This window comes from Octodon degus, unplaced genomic scaffold (genome assembly GCF_000260255.1).
Source record: "Octodon degus isolate 3935 unplaced genomic scaffold, OctDeg1.0 scaffold00140, whole genome shotgun sequence".
NCBI classification, from domain to species: Eukaryota; Metazoa; Chordata; class Mammalia; order Rodentia; family Octodontidae; genus Octodon; species Octodon degus.
Window position 1 is genome coordinate 4,256,590 of NW_004524716.1, and position 16,722 is coordinate 4,273,311.

The window sequence follows — 16,722 nt, forward strand, 5'->3', positions numbered from 1 at the left end:
CGGCGCCTTCTCTTTCTGATCTCTGGGTCTCTCTCACTACTCTGGAATGCTTTCACGGTCTCTCTACAACTCCAGCTCCTCCTTTCTGCCTGAGCTGATCAAACACAGATGGCCCCCTTGCGCAGAAGCCAGAAGCCTTAGCCGCCTCCCATCTATGCTGTAGGCTCTACGGGAGGAAAAAAAGATGAAAACACGAAGGCAGAGGTTTTCTGGAAAGTCATGCAGATGAGGAGCAAGAGGAAGAGACTCCAGAAAAAAAACCTCAGCAAACACCATTCTTGTTTTAGGACAATGGTTCTAGTGCTGATTTATAAGAAACAGCCATCCTTTATTAATCCTTCCCTTCTCCAGCAATAGTATGATGGATGTCCCACCTTGTTTCAACAGAAGCTGGACACAGAGATGAGATTGAGGGGAAGAGGTAGGAAAGTCACTTTCTATAGCTCACTGGCGCCATCTTGCGCTAAGCATCCGCCGCCAGCTCATAATTAACAATTCAAAGGTTAGACCACACCTAACGTGGAAATTTTCTGACAATCGTTTTTACATCATCAAAACGAAGATTTCCCTACATACTACACAATTTCTTTAGGGGCCATGCCAGTCTCTGATTTAGCTCAGGGAAAAGAATACAAATGAGATGAAAACAAAGAACGGATCATTGAGAAATTAGCAAATTAGTCGTTTTCTGGAAGTGGTGCTAAGGGCAGAGCAGTTCTATGCAGCTGAGTGTAATCTTTTGTCAAAATTCCAGCTCAACAAATTTACACTAATTTAACGCACTGATACAAGGAGAAAATTTTTGAAGTTTATGTATGCTGTAGTCTAACCCAAAATAAATATATTCTGACCGTGCTATTTCCGGGAAAGCAGACACTACTTATCTTTTCTCCTGGCTAGAGTTCAAAAGTGTTCCTAACTGCTGTTCATTTCTACATCCTAACCAAAGCTACAGGAACCCAAAATGAATTAACTGGCCACTGCAGACTTGGCCTCTGACACGTCAGATAAAGTCAACTTCATAAAGTATTTATGCCGAGACCTGCAATGATTAATCTTGACAAATTCTTATTTATCAGGAGAAAATTTATTCATATCAGAATCAAGAGAAAAATGATCAAAGGTGCTCCTTTTCTGTAAAGGACCACAAACTTAAGTTACAACTCCAGAAAAAAACAAAAACCCCCGGCATCTTCCTTTGCTCTTATTTTCATCCCACTACCTCAGGCAATTGGTGAAACATGCCAAGAAACAAAATTTAAGTAGCTCATCTGAGAAAGCTAATCTTTCTAAGAGCTAGGATCAGATAGCTAAAGCAGCCAACAGCTTATACCTGGACCATGATCATAAACATTCAAGGTCAGGGAGATGGCTCAGTAGAGTAAGCGCTTCCCTGGTAAGTGCAAGGGCCTGAGTTCAATCCCTGGTTCCACAAAAAAAAAAAAAAAAAAATCATAAACATTCAATGCCATGAAGCGATTCCCATCACTGGATTGCATGAGGCTCAAGCGCAAACTGTGTTGGATAATGGAACACTGTGTAGTAACAGTATTTCAGGACATATTTGTGTATGTCTGTGTTTGCTGTTATTAAGCTGCCAAGTATATTTTCTTAATTATTATACTTGGGCTGTGTTATTTTGTAAAATAACACAATTAAGTTAAAATGTTTAAAAAAGGAAGTTACGACTTACTACATTTTATATATGGTCCAAAACAATTTCTCTTCACTCAGTGAGGCCTAGGCACGCATAACCTAAAGGGTGGCATGTACAATTTAAAGGAAGGGTTCTGGGCCTCCATTCTTGGAAAGTATTCCCTACCAAACACTATCCATCTTCATTATGGAAATCTGTATGAAGAATACATTTGTTACGTACATGAACCAATTCCCCATGATGAATGTAATTATAGATTGCAAATATGTACTAATAAAACTTTAAAAAATGAAATGCAATGTGTTTAGCCACTCCAAAGATGTCATTTCTTCATCCCCTCTGTGCCCCTAAACATAAGAACAGCCACAGGAGTCAGAAAATTTACCCATTTTATTGATGCATTGCAATTGCTCTACATTTTACCATATTATGTAGAAAATACTGAAAATACAAGCTACTTTGTAAAACCAAAGACAAACATTGAATCCAAAGATAAACTATGTTTTACACAATGGACCCTTTTCCCGTAGTTAGTATTAAATTTTAAATATCTATTTCTTTTGTTAAAATGATTATTTTACATACTCCCTAAGTACATCTGCATTACAAACATAGCTCAGTAATTCTCAGAAACTATCTGTTTCTAGAGGCTTGTTGTAAAAGGAAGCTCACAACCAGAAAAGGGAGAAAGCAAAAATAAGTTTAAATCACACACAATAACTAGCATATCAAATACATTTAATAAAGTAGGAATTCCATTGCAATATCAAGGATTCAAAGCAGAGATACTAACATTACATACAATGTACATATAATGTACTGCTACATGTAGTGAGATTTTTCAAGCTGAATTGAAACCACACATTATATAAAGTTTAGCAACAAACAACAATGTAGACATGCTGCACCATCCATCAGTTTAAAAAAATAAAAATAAAAATAAAAATAGGAAGCAGGCTGGGGCTATTCCTGTCACTGAGAGGCAATTTTCGTTTCCCATCCTAAAACAAACCATCTCAATTAGGGATTTCTGCATAACAATGTGGAGTAAAACACACATTACTGTGCTTGCCTGGATAAGAGTAGTCAAGCTTAGCCCCTCTAGTGGAGGATGATGGATGAGCAATCACAAACACAGCTCAAAATGGACAGAACTGTTTGAAATGAAATTCCTATTCCTGGGGTTGGCACTGCAGCTGAACACTGACAGTGGTATCCACTCTTGGGAGCTACTAAAACTCAAGAGTGCGTTAAGTATCCCTGTTGCTGAGGTTAGAAGGCTATACTCAACCCTTCCCCATTTCTTCCCTCAGCTGCAAGGGTAGAAGTTAGAAATGAACGAACAGAGGACTTAAAAGCCTTAAGCTGCCTTGAGGTCAGGCCATGGTGACCCGAAGCAGCTGCTTACTGCATTCACAGGGCCTACCCCCCTCTACCATCAGGGCTAGCAATGTTAAGCCCCAGGGACAGAATCAAAAGCCACACCAAGCACATACACATTCAACAGACAAAGGTGGACTTTTATCTTGGTAAACCTGAAATGTCAATTTACAGACTAAGACTGAAAATCTCTAGGTTATTTTTTATGCCACACATTGCTGGTCAGGTGATTAAGGTATTATCCTTTCCTATGGAGTTAAGACTCTTCTTATCTTAAAAGGTATCTACTTGTCGGACTAGGGGAAAGGGTGGGGTTTTGTTTTTCCCTGAATCTTAATTCCTACAAAACAACAAATTTTGTCCCTTGCAGAAGAAAGATAAGGAATAAAAAATGTTTCCACTAGAAACCAGACCTGCGTTAAACAAGAAAACCAGAATGTGCTTGGATAAAAGGAGAGACAAAAAAACCATACCATACACACTAACCAGAAAATTGTGTTACACTAGTCACAAACTACACAAACTTCCTGGATGTGTTGACCAATATAGTGCAGAACACACAACGTAATATAATGATTTTTTAAAATACAGAAAACACACCACATTCCTGGGAAGCTGTATTGAGTACCTGTCCCATCTTGGAAGCCCTTACTCCTTATGCTGAAGAAACTCCAAATACTTTGACAGCTCCTCAGCGTTCAACCTGGTACAGAGCTTGCTGACCAGGCTCCATGAAATCTCCCATCTCCGCTCTGCACCTTCTTGACACCATCTCCATATAGAACCAGTCCTAGAAATATCTCTCCAATATTATTTTCAATTCAGATGGAACGCATCTCTATCTTAGGGCAACCTTCTTCCCCCAAATCCTCTCGGGCAGGAATGTCCCCATCCCCAGTTCCTTCTACTTGACCCAGATCTGTGGAGAGCTGAGAGTACCAGGACAATGTCACAGCTCGAAGGGCCCCAAGAATATACAAGTTGTTAAAAAAAAAAAAAAAAAAAAAAAAGAAAGAAAAGAAAAAAAACTTCAAAAGCCTCTATGATTCAATAGGCTTTGGTTTCTTCTTGATATTCTTCACCAGCTAAGAAACCTTTCCATGAGTTTCTCGTCACCAGCGACACTACAAAACTCCTCAGAGTATGGGAACATGGTAAGCAATACAACAGGATCTTTGGTATAAACACATCTGTTACATTGTTTTCAACAAGCAAATATTCCACTAGCAATGTCAACTATTTTCAGGAAGGACTGCTCATGGGAAAAAGAAAAAAAATCTCATTTGAAAAATGATTGCACATACTTTAAAAAAGAAAAATGCATATTTAATATTGGCTTGACTCCTCTCACCTGCTTCCTAAATTCTCACAGAAACAAGGTAGCAATGCACAGTGAGAGCCACATGGGGAAAATGCTTCTGCGAGAACTCAGCTAAGACTCCAAAGTGGAAAGGAGCAGAGCTGGCAAAATAGAAGAAAAGCTGCTGTTTTATTCTTCAACACTGGCAGGGAAACTGAGAACAACGCATCTACACAACACAGCTACTAATCCTGTTCTGATACATCCCAGTGAACAGCTTCAGGGTCCACGGGGGCTTGCAGGTCCATCCTAAGGCAAGCTCACTGTAAACTCTATTAACCACTACATTATCATATAAGGCACTACAATAAGGGAGGGAGGAGGAGGAAAGGGAAGGGAGAGACACACACTGAACAACTCCTCACCAGACACACCTGTGCAAAACAATTCCAAGGTCTCCTCTCCTCGCAGGCGATGCCCCTGCTCACCCAGCACTACAGTAATATGCTCTAATATAATTGCAGTTAGTTCACATACATTCCAACAAGTATCAGTTCATTTTGGTTTAAATACAATGGAGATATTAATTCCATCTCCGGGGTAACACTGGAGGATCAGATACACACTAAATACACAATTCAAGTGTAATCACTACACATTTGATTACAAATAACATTTTAGGTTAGCAGGAAAAGTTGCTTGTTATATTTTTCTAATCAATATGTACATATTTAATTATGCAAAATATTAAAACACCACCATTACAAAACTTCTAAAATATTTTAAATTCAGTAATAAACTTTTAAAATATTTTTTTGCAATTCCTACATGCACTTATTATATAAGTCTTAATAAGAGAGCATTCAATTTGCTGCTGGCATACAAAGGAAGCTACTTCAAAGTATAAAAGCTATACACAACAACGTTCTTATCTGGTTTCAGATTCTTTAGCTTTCTCCCCAAATAAATCACATAAAACAAAGGGAGAGATGAAGAAAACAGAGGTGTATTCTTGATATTCATAGTAATCTTTAGGCAAAGTTCACCAACACCAACAACCTGCTGGCAAAGCTCATCAATGCCAGTATTTCATAATAGAAAGAGATTTTGCATATAATAAAACCACTACCACCATACAATAATAACCACTTCAATGGCTTTTCTAATAATAAAATTTAAGTTTAATCAGAAAAAAAGGAGCTCTAAAAAATAATTTATAAAGAAGAATTCATGGCACTTCATTTAAAATAAGTAATTGATGTTTCCATGGTGGGCACAAAATTCTCACACTGAGTGACCAGAAAATGGTGAGCTACCTTTTTAACACCACTTAGTAATAATCACATAGGCAACATCAATGTGTAACTAGTTTTTAAAAAATTGTCCATTAAATATAATGTAACATGAAAACAAAACTAAAACAATATAAATTTAAATGTCCCACAAACACAGATAAAATTTTGAGGACAAATGCCTGATAGTAAAATACAGACTTGCATATGCTGCTTTAAAACAAAATAGGTAAATAAGCCTTGGATTTTAAACAAACCAGAAGTACTTATTTTTCTTTTCTCACTTGTCACCAGATTTCAAATTTTCTATCAGCATTTTCCCTCTGACCAGCAACCACAATAAAAGTTAAATAAAGTGGGCTTCATTTGTTTTCAAAAGCATTTATAGAAATCAAGTTCGAGAGACAAAATATTTTTCAAAGGATAACTTCAGAATGATCTCTCTCTCTCTTGAAAACTGCAGAAGATGGGCTTCTGAACTTCCAAATACCAAAAATGTTGACACAAAAGTAAAAGAATTAAAAAATTGGGCAAACTTTGGGAGACTACAACAATGCAGTCAACACTGAGACAGGCTCCCCAGAGAAAAGCCTTCTGCTCCAGTGGGCCCCTGCACAAGTTGCTGGCTAAGGAGTTTAAGAGAGGTAAGGGAGGTGCTCACCATCCACGGCCCATTATTAAGAACTCAGGGCTAGGAGCAGGCAGCCATGAACCCTCCTCCCTCATGCTCACCAACTACAAGTAAGAATACTGGCTGATCTTGCTGGGACTCAGTGGGTACCCAGTATAAATAGTTGAGCCTCGAGAAGACCCAATGTAGGACTGGGTAGCAAACTGATGCTGGTACTGAGCAGGGGCCACACTGGCAGAAGTGAGGAGGCTAGGCCCCACACTGACAGGAACCTGATGCACCAGAGCACTAGGGTGGGTGGTGTAGGCTGCAGCATGCCTGGAAGAGCCCTGTGGGGAGAAAAGATGAGCAATGGAGCTGGTGGAGCCCAATGTAGCAGCAGAGGTGGGGGCTGCATACGTATACAGGTGAGGCTGGCCCGGCAGGTGAGCAGGGGCTGGGGCCAGATGTGGATGCCCCGTCGAGTGCAGTGGGCTGCCATGTTGGAAGGCGTAGGGTGCCTGGGAGAGCGGGGCCACAAATGCCTGCTGCCTGCGGGGAGCAGGGTTGCTGCTTCTTTCCTGTGAGGCTGGAGCTGATGATGACTGCTGGCTCTGGAAGGAGGAAAAAGGGAATGAGGACTCACTGGGTCACTTGGGTTTAGGGCACCAGAGGCCAAGTTAAGAGGAGAGACCCAGTGTGTGTCATTTCTGAACTGCTGTGGCACAGAACCCCCCAGATTGAAAATGAATGTTGTCAGCAACCAGTACCCATCCCTCTTTTGGCACAAGAGGTCCTCGCCCAGTTTGGACTGCAGCACATTGGTCTTACATATGACAGTTTTAGTTCACCAGGTTCTCTACTCTGCAAGTTAGCAACTATTAAATCATGCTATCCTGGCATAAATGATTTTTCCTTTTTTGTAACCTTTCTTTCTTGCCATTTTTTCTTTTCAGTTCTCCACATCCCTCTTGAAATGTGGAGTCTAAAACACATGCACTAATTAAAACTTACATTTGTACTTGCATGTGCTCTCCCCTCTCTCATACAGTCATTACACCCTCACCTTGACACTTTCTCACTACTGGTAGGTATCACACAAAGGAGAACGAGTGAGCACAAACAGAAATGATGTGACCCTCGCTACCCCATGAAATATTCAGATGTCAGGCAGTAAGAGGACAAATCCCAGACTCTAGCAATATGTAGGACTAAAACCAGTTGACTTCAATGCCAAAGAGTTTCCCTGTTATGTGACTCACGTATGGGGCTCAGGTTATGTATGACCTAGATGTAGTGATGGTGAACCTTTTAGAGCTTTCAATTGATATAAACAACACACTGCAACACACAGTAGGTTTACCACCAATGGCTTAGGAGATAAAGGAAGAGAATCTGGCCTTGAAGTATACAGTAGTCCAGAACCACGCATGGAAATTTCTCTGATCTTTCAGACACAGGACTGATGGAAAATCTCGAACATGCACCCCAAACACATTCACAGAGCAAACGAAGGGACACAGCACATTCGACACAGTCAAGAGAATACCCTGATTTTTGACACAAAGGAACTTAATTTGGCTTTATTCAGCAGTCCAGCCAAAAGCAGGGTTGTCCAAACAGTAACCAGAGGGGGAACCCAAAACAGAGAGCAGTAGCCCTTAGTGCTTACCTGGCTCAGGTTGAGTGGCTGTGCTGTGCTGGTGCCCCCACGCTGAGCTCGGTACCCTGTGGGGGTGATACAGCATCCAGATGACTGCCCACTCACTGAAGCCACTGGCTTGGTCTTACTGCTTAGGAGACCTAAAATAGGAGCTGGGTTTAGCATCACTGAATCTCAGATGGCATCACATTCATCCACATTTGTAAGTAATTTGCAAGAGTTAAGTCTCAAGTGTCTCTTACTTTCTCAATTACATCTACATCAGAACAAAAACCACTATCTTACCATGTAGGCACCTCAAAAGGCTAACCTGAGTAAATTTTATCTAATCTCCTGTCATATACAAGAAACCACTAGAAATATAAACATCATAATCCCTACTCCCAAGGAGCCTCTAATTAGATGTAGGGTGGAATTAAACAAGTATAGAAATGATAGTCTGAGGGCCAGTCAGTTGGCTCAGCAAACTAAAGCACCTGCTTAGGCACAGCACAGCAGCCAGGGTTTGATCCCCAGCTTGCAGTGCCGGCCCCACCCCTGGAGCAGCTTCAGATAGTGATTGAGACTGGGTGTGGTAGCACATGCCTGTAATCCCAGTACTTGAGAGGCTGAAAACAGAAGAACCACTATGAGTCCAAAGTCCAATCTACATAATGAGACCAGGTAGATACTGTAGACCCTGTACTAAAAATACATTTAAAAAAAAAAAAGAGATGATAATATGAAACTGAAAGAGATACTGGTAGTTCTTAGGAAATTTAAATGTCAAAAGACTTCAAGGTACAGCTAGATCCTATCTTGTTGGATAGGTACTGTGTCCAAATTCTAAAAAATTACAAGATAGCTGAATATAAAATTTTGCTTCCTTCAATGTTCCAACAGGAAAACTGGTACACTTTACTCAGTGACTTGTGAAACAGCTATATTCTTTGGGCCCAAGAATAAACAGAAGTCCTAATAATTCTATCCAACAGCCCAGCATCAGGAAGTTCTGCCTTGTCTTCAGTGGGATATTTAAGTACTAGTGAGGATAACCACACTGAGGCATAACAGAGTATCCTCACGTCAGAACCCCGTTTATGCCTATAGCACTAACATGTTTCAGAATAAAGCATTTATGCAAGTACAACAGAGGTGGCTACACTAACACCAAAAACTTATCTTCTGCTTCCTGCGTGTGACATCAGCACCAGAAGGCAGCTGCCTAGACAAAACTTCATTTCTGGGATACCCTGAGTCTCAGTGAGGCCACATAAGCAGTACTCATTCTTCTAGGGCAAAGAGGTTCAAAACAGTTTGCCTCTGCCAAATCTCTTTTTCATTGTGACTGGGCGCTCAGAACTCCAGGGCACTCTGGTCTTCATCTTGCAGGCCTACCAACAAGGAGCACTAGCATTGGAAAGTTATGAGTAAAATCCTCTAATATGATCGGGCTGAAACGGGATTTGCTAATGCAGCTAGTACTGCTCAACTCATACAACAGCAGAATCAGGAGGACTACATATAGTACCTAACAGAGCAGAAAGGGTGGTAGTAATTAGGCTGACATAAAACTAAAGAAAGCATCTGAAGGACATAATTTTCAAAAAATCTTTTATAGTCATTTTCAATATTATCAAGTCCAGTTCTCAGCTACACTGTCAATTTCAAATCATATATGAGAAATCTGGCTGCTTGCTAATTCTTCCTGCTATACAACCTAAGTCTTGTCTACTTTCTCCCACCATGAGTGAAAGTGTTGATACCAAATATAATCTCATCTTTATATTAATCTAAACAAAATAAACATAAAAAGGCAAAATGATGGCCCAAAAATCATTTCACATCCCAGGAAATTGACTTCTGAATTAACTATTTAAAAATATCTATGCCACTAGTTTTGACTGCTGACAAAAGCACTGTATATTATAGCAAAATACAAAGCATAAACACATCCAAGGAAAATTCGGTTCTAGCTGAGGGACACCCCTTACCTGAGGCCTGGGTTGCTACAGTGCAGTCACCAAGCTGAGCTTTCAGTGGAGGCACAATGATAGTGCGAGTGCCAGCACCCTCTGCCACAACTCTGCCAGGCCCTTCCAGAAGTGGTCCACTATTGCCCCGGAGAACACTCAGAGTATCAGTGGAATATGGGCTGCTCAAGGAAGAGTCAGAGTCTGGAGAATCATTGACTGTCACATAACTGATGACATTAGACCTTGGCTTCAGGCCAGAGCTGAGGGGAAAGAAACATGTAAAAATTCAACTGTCTTTTTAAGTAACAGCCTGCGATGGTCCCGCATCCTATCATGGTACTAGTGATGACAGCAGCAGCTAACTCCTAAGTGTTCATTATGCATCAGGTGCTTTACACCTCTCTCCCTGAACCCTACAGCAATCCCGTGAAGTAGGTACTATTATCCTCATTTTGCAGATGAACAATCTGAGGCACAAGAAAATTAAGCAACTTGTCCAAGGTCTCATAAAAAATGAATGCTAAGACAGCATTCAGACCCAGGACAGAATGACTCCAGAGTCCACAGATGTTCAACATTATGTTTTAGCCTTTCTCATTTAGTTACCTCACTAATATTTTTCAAACATTTCTTTTCATATCACTTCTCTAGACTGTAAATCATTCTTTACTGTCTTTAATCAAACTTCTCTCAATATTTTTAAGGATCTATCATTAGCTGATTATTATCTTACTAACTTTAGCTTTTTGTAATTTTATAATAGGCTGGGCCCCAGTTCAAGTACTCACTATGACTACGTTCACACATCATTTTCATTACTACAATATTACTTTCTCTCAGTGTAAGATTTACTTTTTACTTTTTCCAAATCAATTCAACGACCACTTTGAAAAGTTTTTAGTCTACCATCTTATAAACAGCCGTTCTAAACTAAAGAGCTCTAAATTCTTTTTAGTTATTCTTGCAAATTAATTTAAATTTCACTTATGTATGATTTTGTGAAGTTTCCTAAATTACTTTATCGTGTGAATCCCATCTTCTCAGATTAAAAAAAAGAAAAAAACCACCAGGGTTATTTTCTCTTTGATATGCCTAACACCAAAGTGAAGAATACAACAGAAAAAAAATCAAGGCAACTGATCATACACTAAGAGAGAAGTATATATCAAAGTTCTTACACTTACCTACTTTCTCTTAGTGAACTGCCCAGCTAAAGATTTTAGCTAAAGTGCTAGGATAAGAGGAATAATCAAATATTTTAATTCTTTAGCTTTCAGACTATACAGCAGAGGAGAGAAAAGGAAACATTCCTAACTTCTTCTAAAGAGGCTTTTTTTTTTTTTTTTGGTGAACTGAACTCAGTTCAGTTTTTTTGGGAATTGAACTCAGACCCTTACACTTGCCAGGGAAGTGCTTATTCTACTGAGCCATCTCTCTGGCCCCTAAAGAGGCTTTTTCAGAATAAGAAATTGCATAATTTCAAATAATCCCCTATCACTCATTCCAGTTAATAATTGTTCATATGCTTCTATTATGTTGTTTTCAGACTATAAAGCTTCTTAAAGGCAGGGATCATGCCTGTAGTATAATGTGCATTCCAAGGCAGCGCATATCATCAACTTGCTATAACCCTCTTCACCTACCTAATACGTTGGTAGAGAAAATTGGCAAAGCTTAATTATGGAAATATAAATGTTTTGGCCGATTTATCCAAGGCCAAACTTCCAAAATCTCTCTCTCTCTCTCTCTCTCTCTCTCTCTCTCTCTCTCTCTCTCAATACAAACTAAGGCATTTTCCTAAAGCCAACAGCTTAAACAACCCCCCCCCCCCAAACTGGAAACCATTCACCTATCTTACCTACTAGGCTTAAACTTATTGTCCTCTTCTTCATCAGTGTCACTTCGGATAGTGATGACACTCACAGGAGGGCTGGGAGTGTCTGGAATGATAATTGGCTGATGCTGATCTTGGACAGGGACTAGAGAATTGTAAGACGTGGTGCGGAGAGGACTGCTCCCAACCACAGAATAGACTTGGGAAGGCAGAACATCCAGAGAGGATCTGTAGGAAAAGTTCACAATGACAAATGGTTCAGTCCTTGGCCTCCTAAACTGCAAATCTTTCCCCTTAGACGCTTTCCAACTTTTTATCTCATCATTTAGCTAATATACTTACCAAAAGTTTTAATGAAAAGTTAACTACTCTGGCAAGACAAAAAGAAACTTATTTTGTGAGGGTTAATCCTAAGATTAAATTTCACTATATAAAAGGGTCAGGAAAATTTAAAAAAAAAAAAAACAAAAACAAAAAAACAGTATAAAGGCAGCATGCATTCAAAGTGGCAGCAAAGAGAAAGGAGGATCATGACCAGGACATACCCAGTACCCGCTATGCACACCCAGGTGAAAAGGTTAGCTTCTGTTCAATCTGGCAGCTATGTGTTGCTTCCAGCTAAAAATACCCATGCCACAACTCTGCAAATGTTGGACAACACTTCTCTCAAACTGGCACAGCTTTAACCATCAGCTCTAACATAGACTTACTTGGAAGAGACTGGAACAGACTGTTTATTCTTCTTTGAAGGAAGGGAAGTGGATTGCTGTTGTCTGACGACATGGGCAACACCAACATTCAGGGGCTGGGCAGTGGTCAGTGTCACGTGGTTAGTCAGCAAGGATGGCTGCTGCATGATAGCGCTGTACTGGTTGCCATGAGAGTGGGCATTCCTGTACCAACAAGAAGCAACACAGAGTGAAGTTCAAAACTAGTGGAAATAGGTATTAAAAGCAATTTGGGCATTTTATTTTTAAAGTCAGGTACCAGGATGCAAGGTTTTAGCATTGTAGTATGACATTTTTTATCACTAAAGACTTTCTTTGGGCTAGGGAGATAGCTCAGCAGTCTAAGTGCCTGCCTGGCAAGGACCTGGGTTCTATTCCCTGTACCACATGCCATGCCCGCCCCCCACCGCCCCCACTGAGCCACTGAAACCAGGCATGATGGTATATGCCTGTAATCTCAGCGTTGGAGAGGTTGAGACAGGAAGACTTTCTTTAAACATGGAGTAAATGAGCAGGTGTGATAGTACACACCTATAATCTCAGCTCTCAGGGAGACTGAGGCAGGAGGATTGTTGGGAGTTCAAGATCAGCCTGGGCTACAAAGTAAACTCAAGGGGAGCCTGAGCTGTATAGCAAGATCCTGTCTCAAAAAGACTAAATAAATAAGGAATGAATAATCTTGACCTTAGGATGTTTTTCTATATTTCAAGTCTTCTTGTGATGCCATCTCATATTCTAAAATGAATTGCTTTCTTAAAGAATTTCAAATAGAGTAACATTTTCCTTTGTATATTTCCTAGTCTTTCCACCCATTAAATGCTCCTACTTTAAAGGATCTCAGAGGAAAATCTCAGAGGAAAAGAGGGCACTTGCCTCCAGTCTGCTAGCTGCTGGCCACTCCCCATGGCCTCTGGAATCACTGCTGTGGGCTGGACAGAGTTGTGGAGTGCTACCCCAGGCAACTGCTGCCAAGTTGAAGGCAGGAGAATTTGCTGAGTTCCTCCAGGCCAAGCTTGCTGTAAGGAAACACACAGAAAAAGAACCAGATTTGACTCACTCTTGACTTTTCTTGTTTTTTATTTTTTTTCTTCTGATTTTTAGAAAGAAAAATTTGTATCTAAAAAAAAAAATCCTTTGTACATTGTTAACTTGCAGAGATCAAAAAAGAAAAGGTCTGGGGGCTCATGGCTAGTACTACAAGTCTTGTGAAAGACAGAGAGAACATACTACTTTCTCTTGGCTACCTCTATACCCTGGCCACTGGGGTACTACAAAATGAGGATCCCTGCAATTAGGAGTTTCTACTACACTAGGGACCAAAAAAAGCCTAAAATGTTCACAGGTAAGCTGTCATTAAATTTTTGTGGTATCATTTTTGCGAAAATTGTAAAACATATATCCCTAGAAAGTTAAGCAGATACCTTTGGAATTAAAAATCTGAAATTCTAAAGTTTGAGCACCAATCAGATAAGACATTAGAGGTTAACTCAAACTTTAAGACATAGGGCAGAATTACTCCCTTTTTTAAAAGGGCAGCAGTTCTCAGAAAATGGAGCCAGATGAAGATGACTGAAGGTCAAATCCTTTCACAAGCAAACTTCTGCCCTCTAAGAAGTGTAAGTTAATGCCATCATGTGCAGCCATATGATAGAATTAAAATCCAGGCAATAAACAAAATATCTAAGAAATAGATGCAGAAAGTATATTGTTTTAAGAGGTACCTAAAACATTTAATAGTTACAGAAACATACTTCAATATAAAAACAATCACTGTGAGAAAATACACAGTTTTAGCAAGCTGTGTCACTTGCAATAGAGCGACAAATGTTTTCCGTACTTCAAGAAATTCTGGCATTTTCTGAATAAAAGGAAACAGATTTGGAAGTTTCCTTCTTAAACTTGAATTCTGCAAGTACAATTACCTACAGTTCTTGGGTACATATGGTTCTGTTTTATGAATTTCAAACTGCAAGGCCACAAACAGTTTTATATATTTCTGCAAGGAACAGATCTACTTGCCACAGACACTGGTTCCAAACAAGAAGGTTTCAAAGCAGATAAACTGCCAACACGCCTGCTACCATACGCAGAATTTAAAACAAAACAAAGCAAAACAGAAAATAAGAAAAGTATGTTAAGTCACACCATGCGTCTTTCCATAAGCCAACACCTGCACAAGACAAAGCATGTAGTTTAATACAAAGCAAGAAATAACATTCCAACCCGAGGCAGAAATCTGGCGTTCCAAGCGACGAACTGTTTTGACAGAGGAAGAACAAAAATATGCAAAGCTTAGCAAATGGCTAGTGCAAACTCAACAGAAGCAGCAAAGAAGTGTCAACACACACCCGAATCTCGCAACTAGAGGTGAGCAAGTAGCCTGGGTCAACCAAGCTATATCTGACTCCCTTGCACTTGGGTTTTATGCTTACGAGAAATTTAATCTGGCAGTGACAAAGATTTTCAAACAAGTTCCAGCCAAGTATGTTTCTAGAAATGTTTCACTCATATGAGTACATGAGAAACAACAAAAGAAATGTAATGCTACTTTGAAAAATGAGAAATATCAGAATTCAACATTATCAAGTTTTAAAGTGCTTACCTAATCTTATTTCAAATAATAAAATGCTGGATCTTGTTAAAAAAATATTCTACCTTCCCCCAACAACATCATCATCAACAACAACAAGAAAAATATTCAAAAATCCCAAAGGTTATAAATAATGAAATATACTCAGACTCCTGGACTTTTTCCTCTATGCCTCATACTACTATAACTGCAGCTATAGTCACTGTCTTTAATAGCAAAGACACTGTATTTGCAGTTTGTAACACATATTTTATATTTGTATTAAGACCTATTTATAAAATAATTCATTTCTCCAAAAACCCCTAAAAATGAGTTTACCTTTAATTTCAATCAACAATATGGTCTATAAGTACATTCTAAAGGGAACAGTTTTTACAAATCAGAGGCTGTTACTGATGAATGTCAAAAAGAGTTATATTCATAGTCACAGAAGGAAGATTAATGTTAACTTGGAAAGTAACATATTAAAAGTATCTTAAGCATTTCCACAGAAGCAAAAGTTTTAGCAGCTTAAAACAGCAAAAAGAGAAAAGAAAGGAAAGCTAACTTTCCAAGGAGATCAAATTTTGGCCATCCAGGTACCTGCAGCAGAGTCAAGCTCAAGGCAATTTTCTTCATTCTTATGGGTGGGAGAGTAAAAGGGCAGAAAAGAGGTAACAGTGTTGAAGCTCTTCTGAGGCTACTCCAAGAGCATTTACCACACTAGCCTGGCAAAAAAGAATCCAAGTGGCTCAGAGCCACACTGACCATCAGACAGGGCTTCAGCAAATGTTGGGGAGGAAAACAATGAGACAGGAAAGACACAGCAAGAACACAGCCACAAGATGGCACATGCTTCCATGCCCTCTGCAAAGACCAAGGTAAAAAAATGGTTTGGAAAAATAAGAAAACAGAACAGAAGCACACAAGAAAAAAAAAAAAAACAGAAAGAAAGAAAGAAAGAAAAATAAAAGAAAGAAACCAAAGAAACTCCGTTAGTAACACAATCAAGTGAGGGAATTACCAGTACAGCAGCAGTCTGTTCAACCAGTGCCGGCCGGCCGGCTGCGCAGCTCAGAGTAAAGGGCACCGCATACTGCGGAGTGATGGTGGCTACTTGAGGGTGGAGAGTTGCTACCATTAGTGGTGTACAGCTTCCCTGAAACGTAGATTAGGCAGGTGAGCGAAACAAACATTGAGGCAGGTTATCTGGATTCAGAAGGGTTCTCATTCCCCAAGTTATTATGGACAATAGAGTAATTGTACCTAAAATGCACATACCAACACAAAACTTTCCCCTTTACTCTGCACAACACTGGCGCACTAGGTTAAATGCCAATGGACTAAAGCAAAAAAAGTATAGAAATCTTTCTTAGGCCCGATTCAGGGGATCAGTTCTATAAAATAAATATACTTATTAAGAATTCTTCCTTCTCACAAAATAGTGTTTTGTGATTTCTGAATTTCTTATGCCATAGGTCAAAAACATTTACATACAGAACTTAAAATGTAATCTTTTTTGTACTGAGAATCGAACTCAGGACCTTGTGCTTGCCAGTTAGGTGCTGTACTGCTGAGCTATATCCCCAGGCCCTACTTTTTTACTACACAAATATTTCATGATTTTCTTCATCACCTTCATTTCATTATTTCATGAGAGGGGCCAGGGAGATGGCTCAGTGGAATAAGCGCTTCCCTGGCAAGCGCAAGGGCCTGAGTTCAATCCCTGGTTTC

General features: G+C 39.6%; 1 protein-coding gene across 4 annotated transcripts in view; it reads right to left on the reverse strand.

The window, feature by feature from the left end:
- Positions 1-4,032: 4,032 nt before the first annotated feature.
- Positions 4,033-16,722, reverse strand: part of Hipk1 (homeodomain interacting protein kinase 1) — a 65,758-nt gene continuing 53,068 nt past the window's right edge. For all 4 annotated transcript variants that reach the window (XM_023701792.1, XM_004641685.2, XM_023701791.1 and 1 more), the window contains exons 10-16: positions 16,013-16,147; positions 13,293-13,435; positions 12,402-12,584; positions 11,716-11,919; positions 9,876-10,117; positions 7,912-8,042; positions 4,033-6,853 (exon numbers count right to left, since the gene is read on the reverse strand). In XM_023701792.1, the coding sequence (XP_023557560.1) occupies positions 6,365-6,853; positions 7,912-8,042; positions 9,876-10,117; positions 11,716-11,919; positions 12,402-12,584; positions 13,293-13,435; positions 16,013-16,147 (1,527 nt within the window). In that variant the 3' untranslated portion in view covers positions 4,033-6,364. The remainder of the gene's footprint in view (positions 6,854-7,911; positions 8,043-9,875; positions 10,118-11,715; positions 11,920-12,401; positions 12,585-13,292; positions 13,436-16,012; positions 16,148-16,722) is intronic.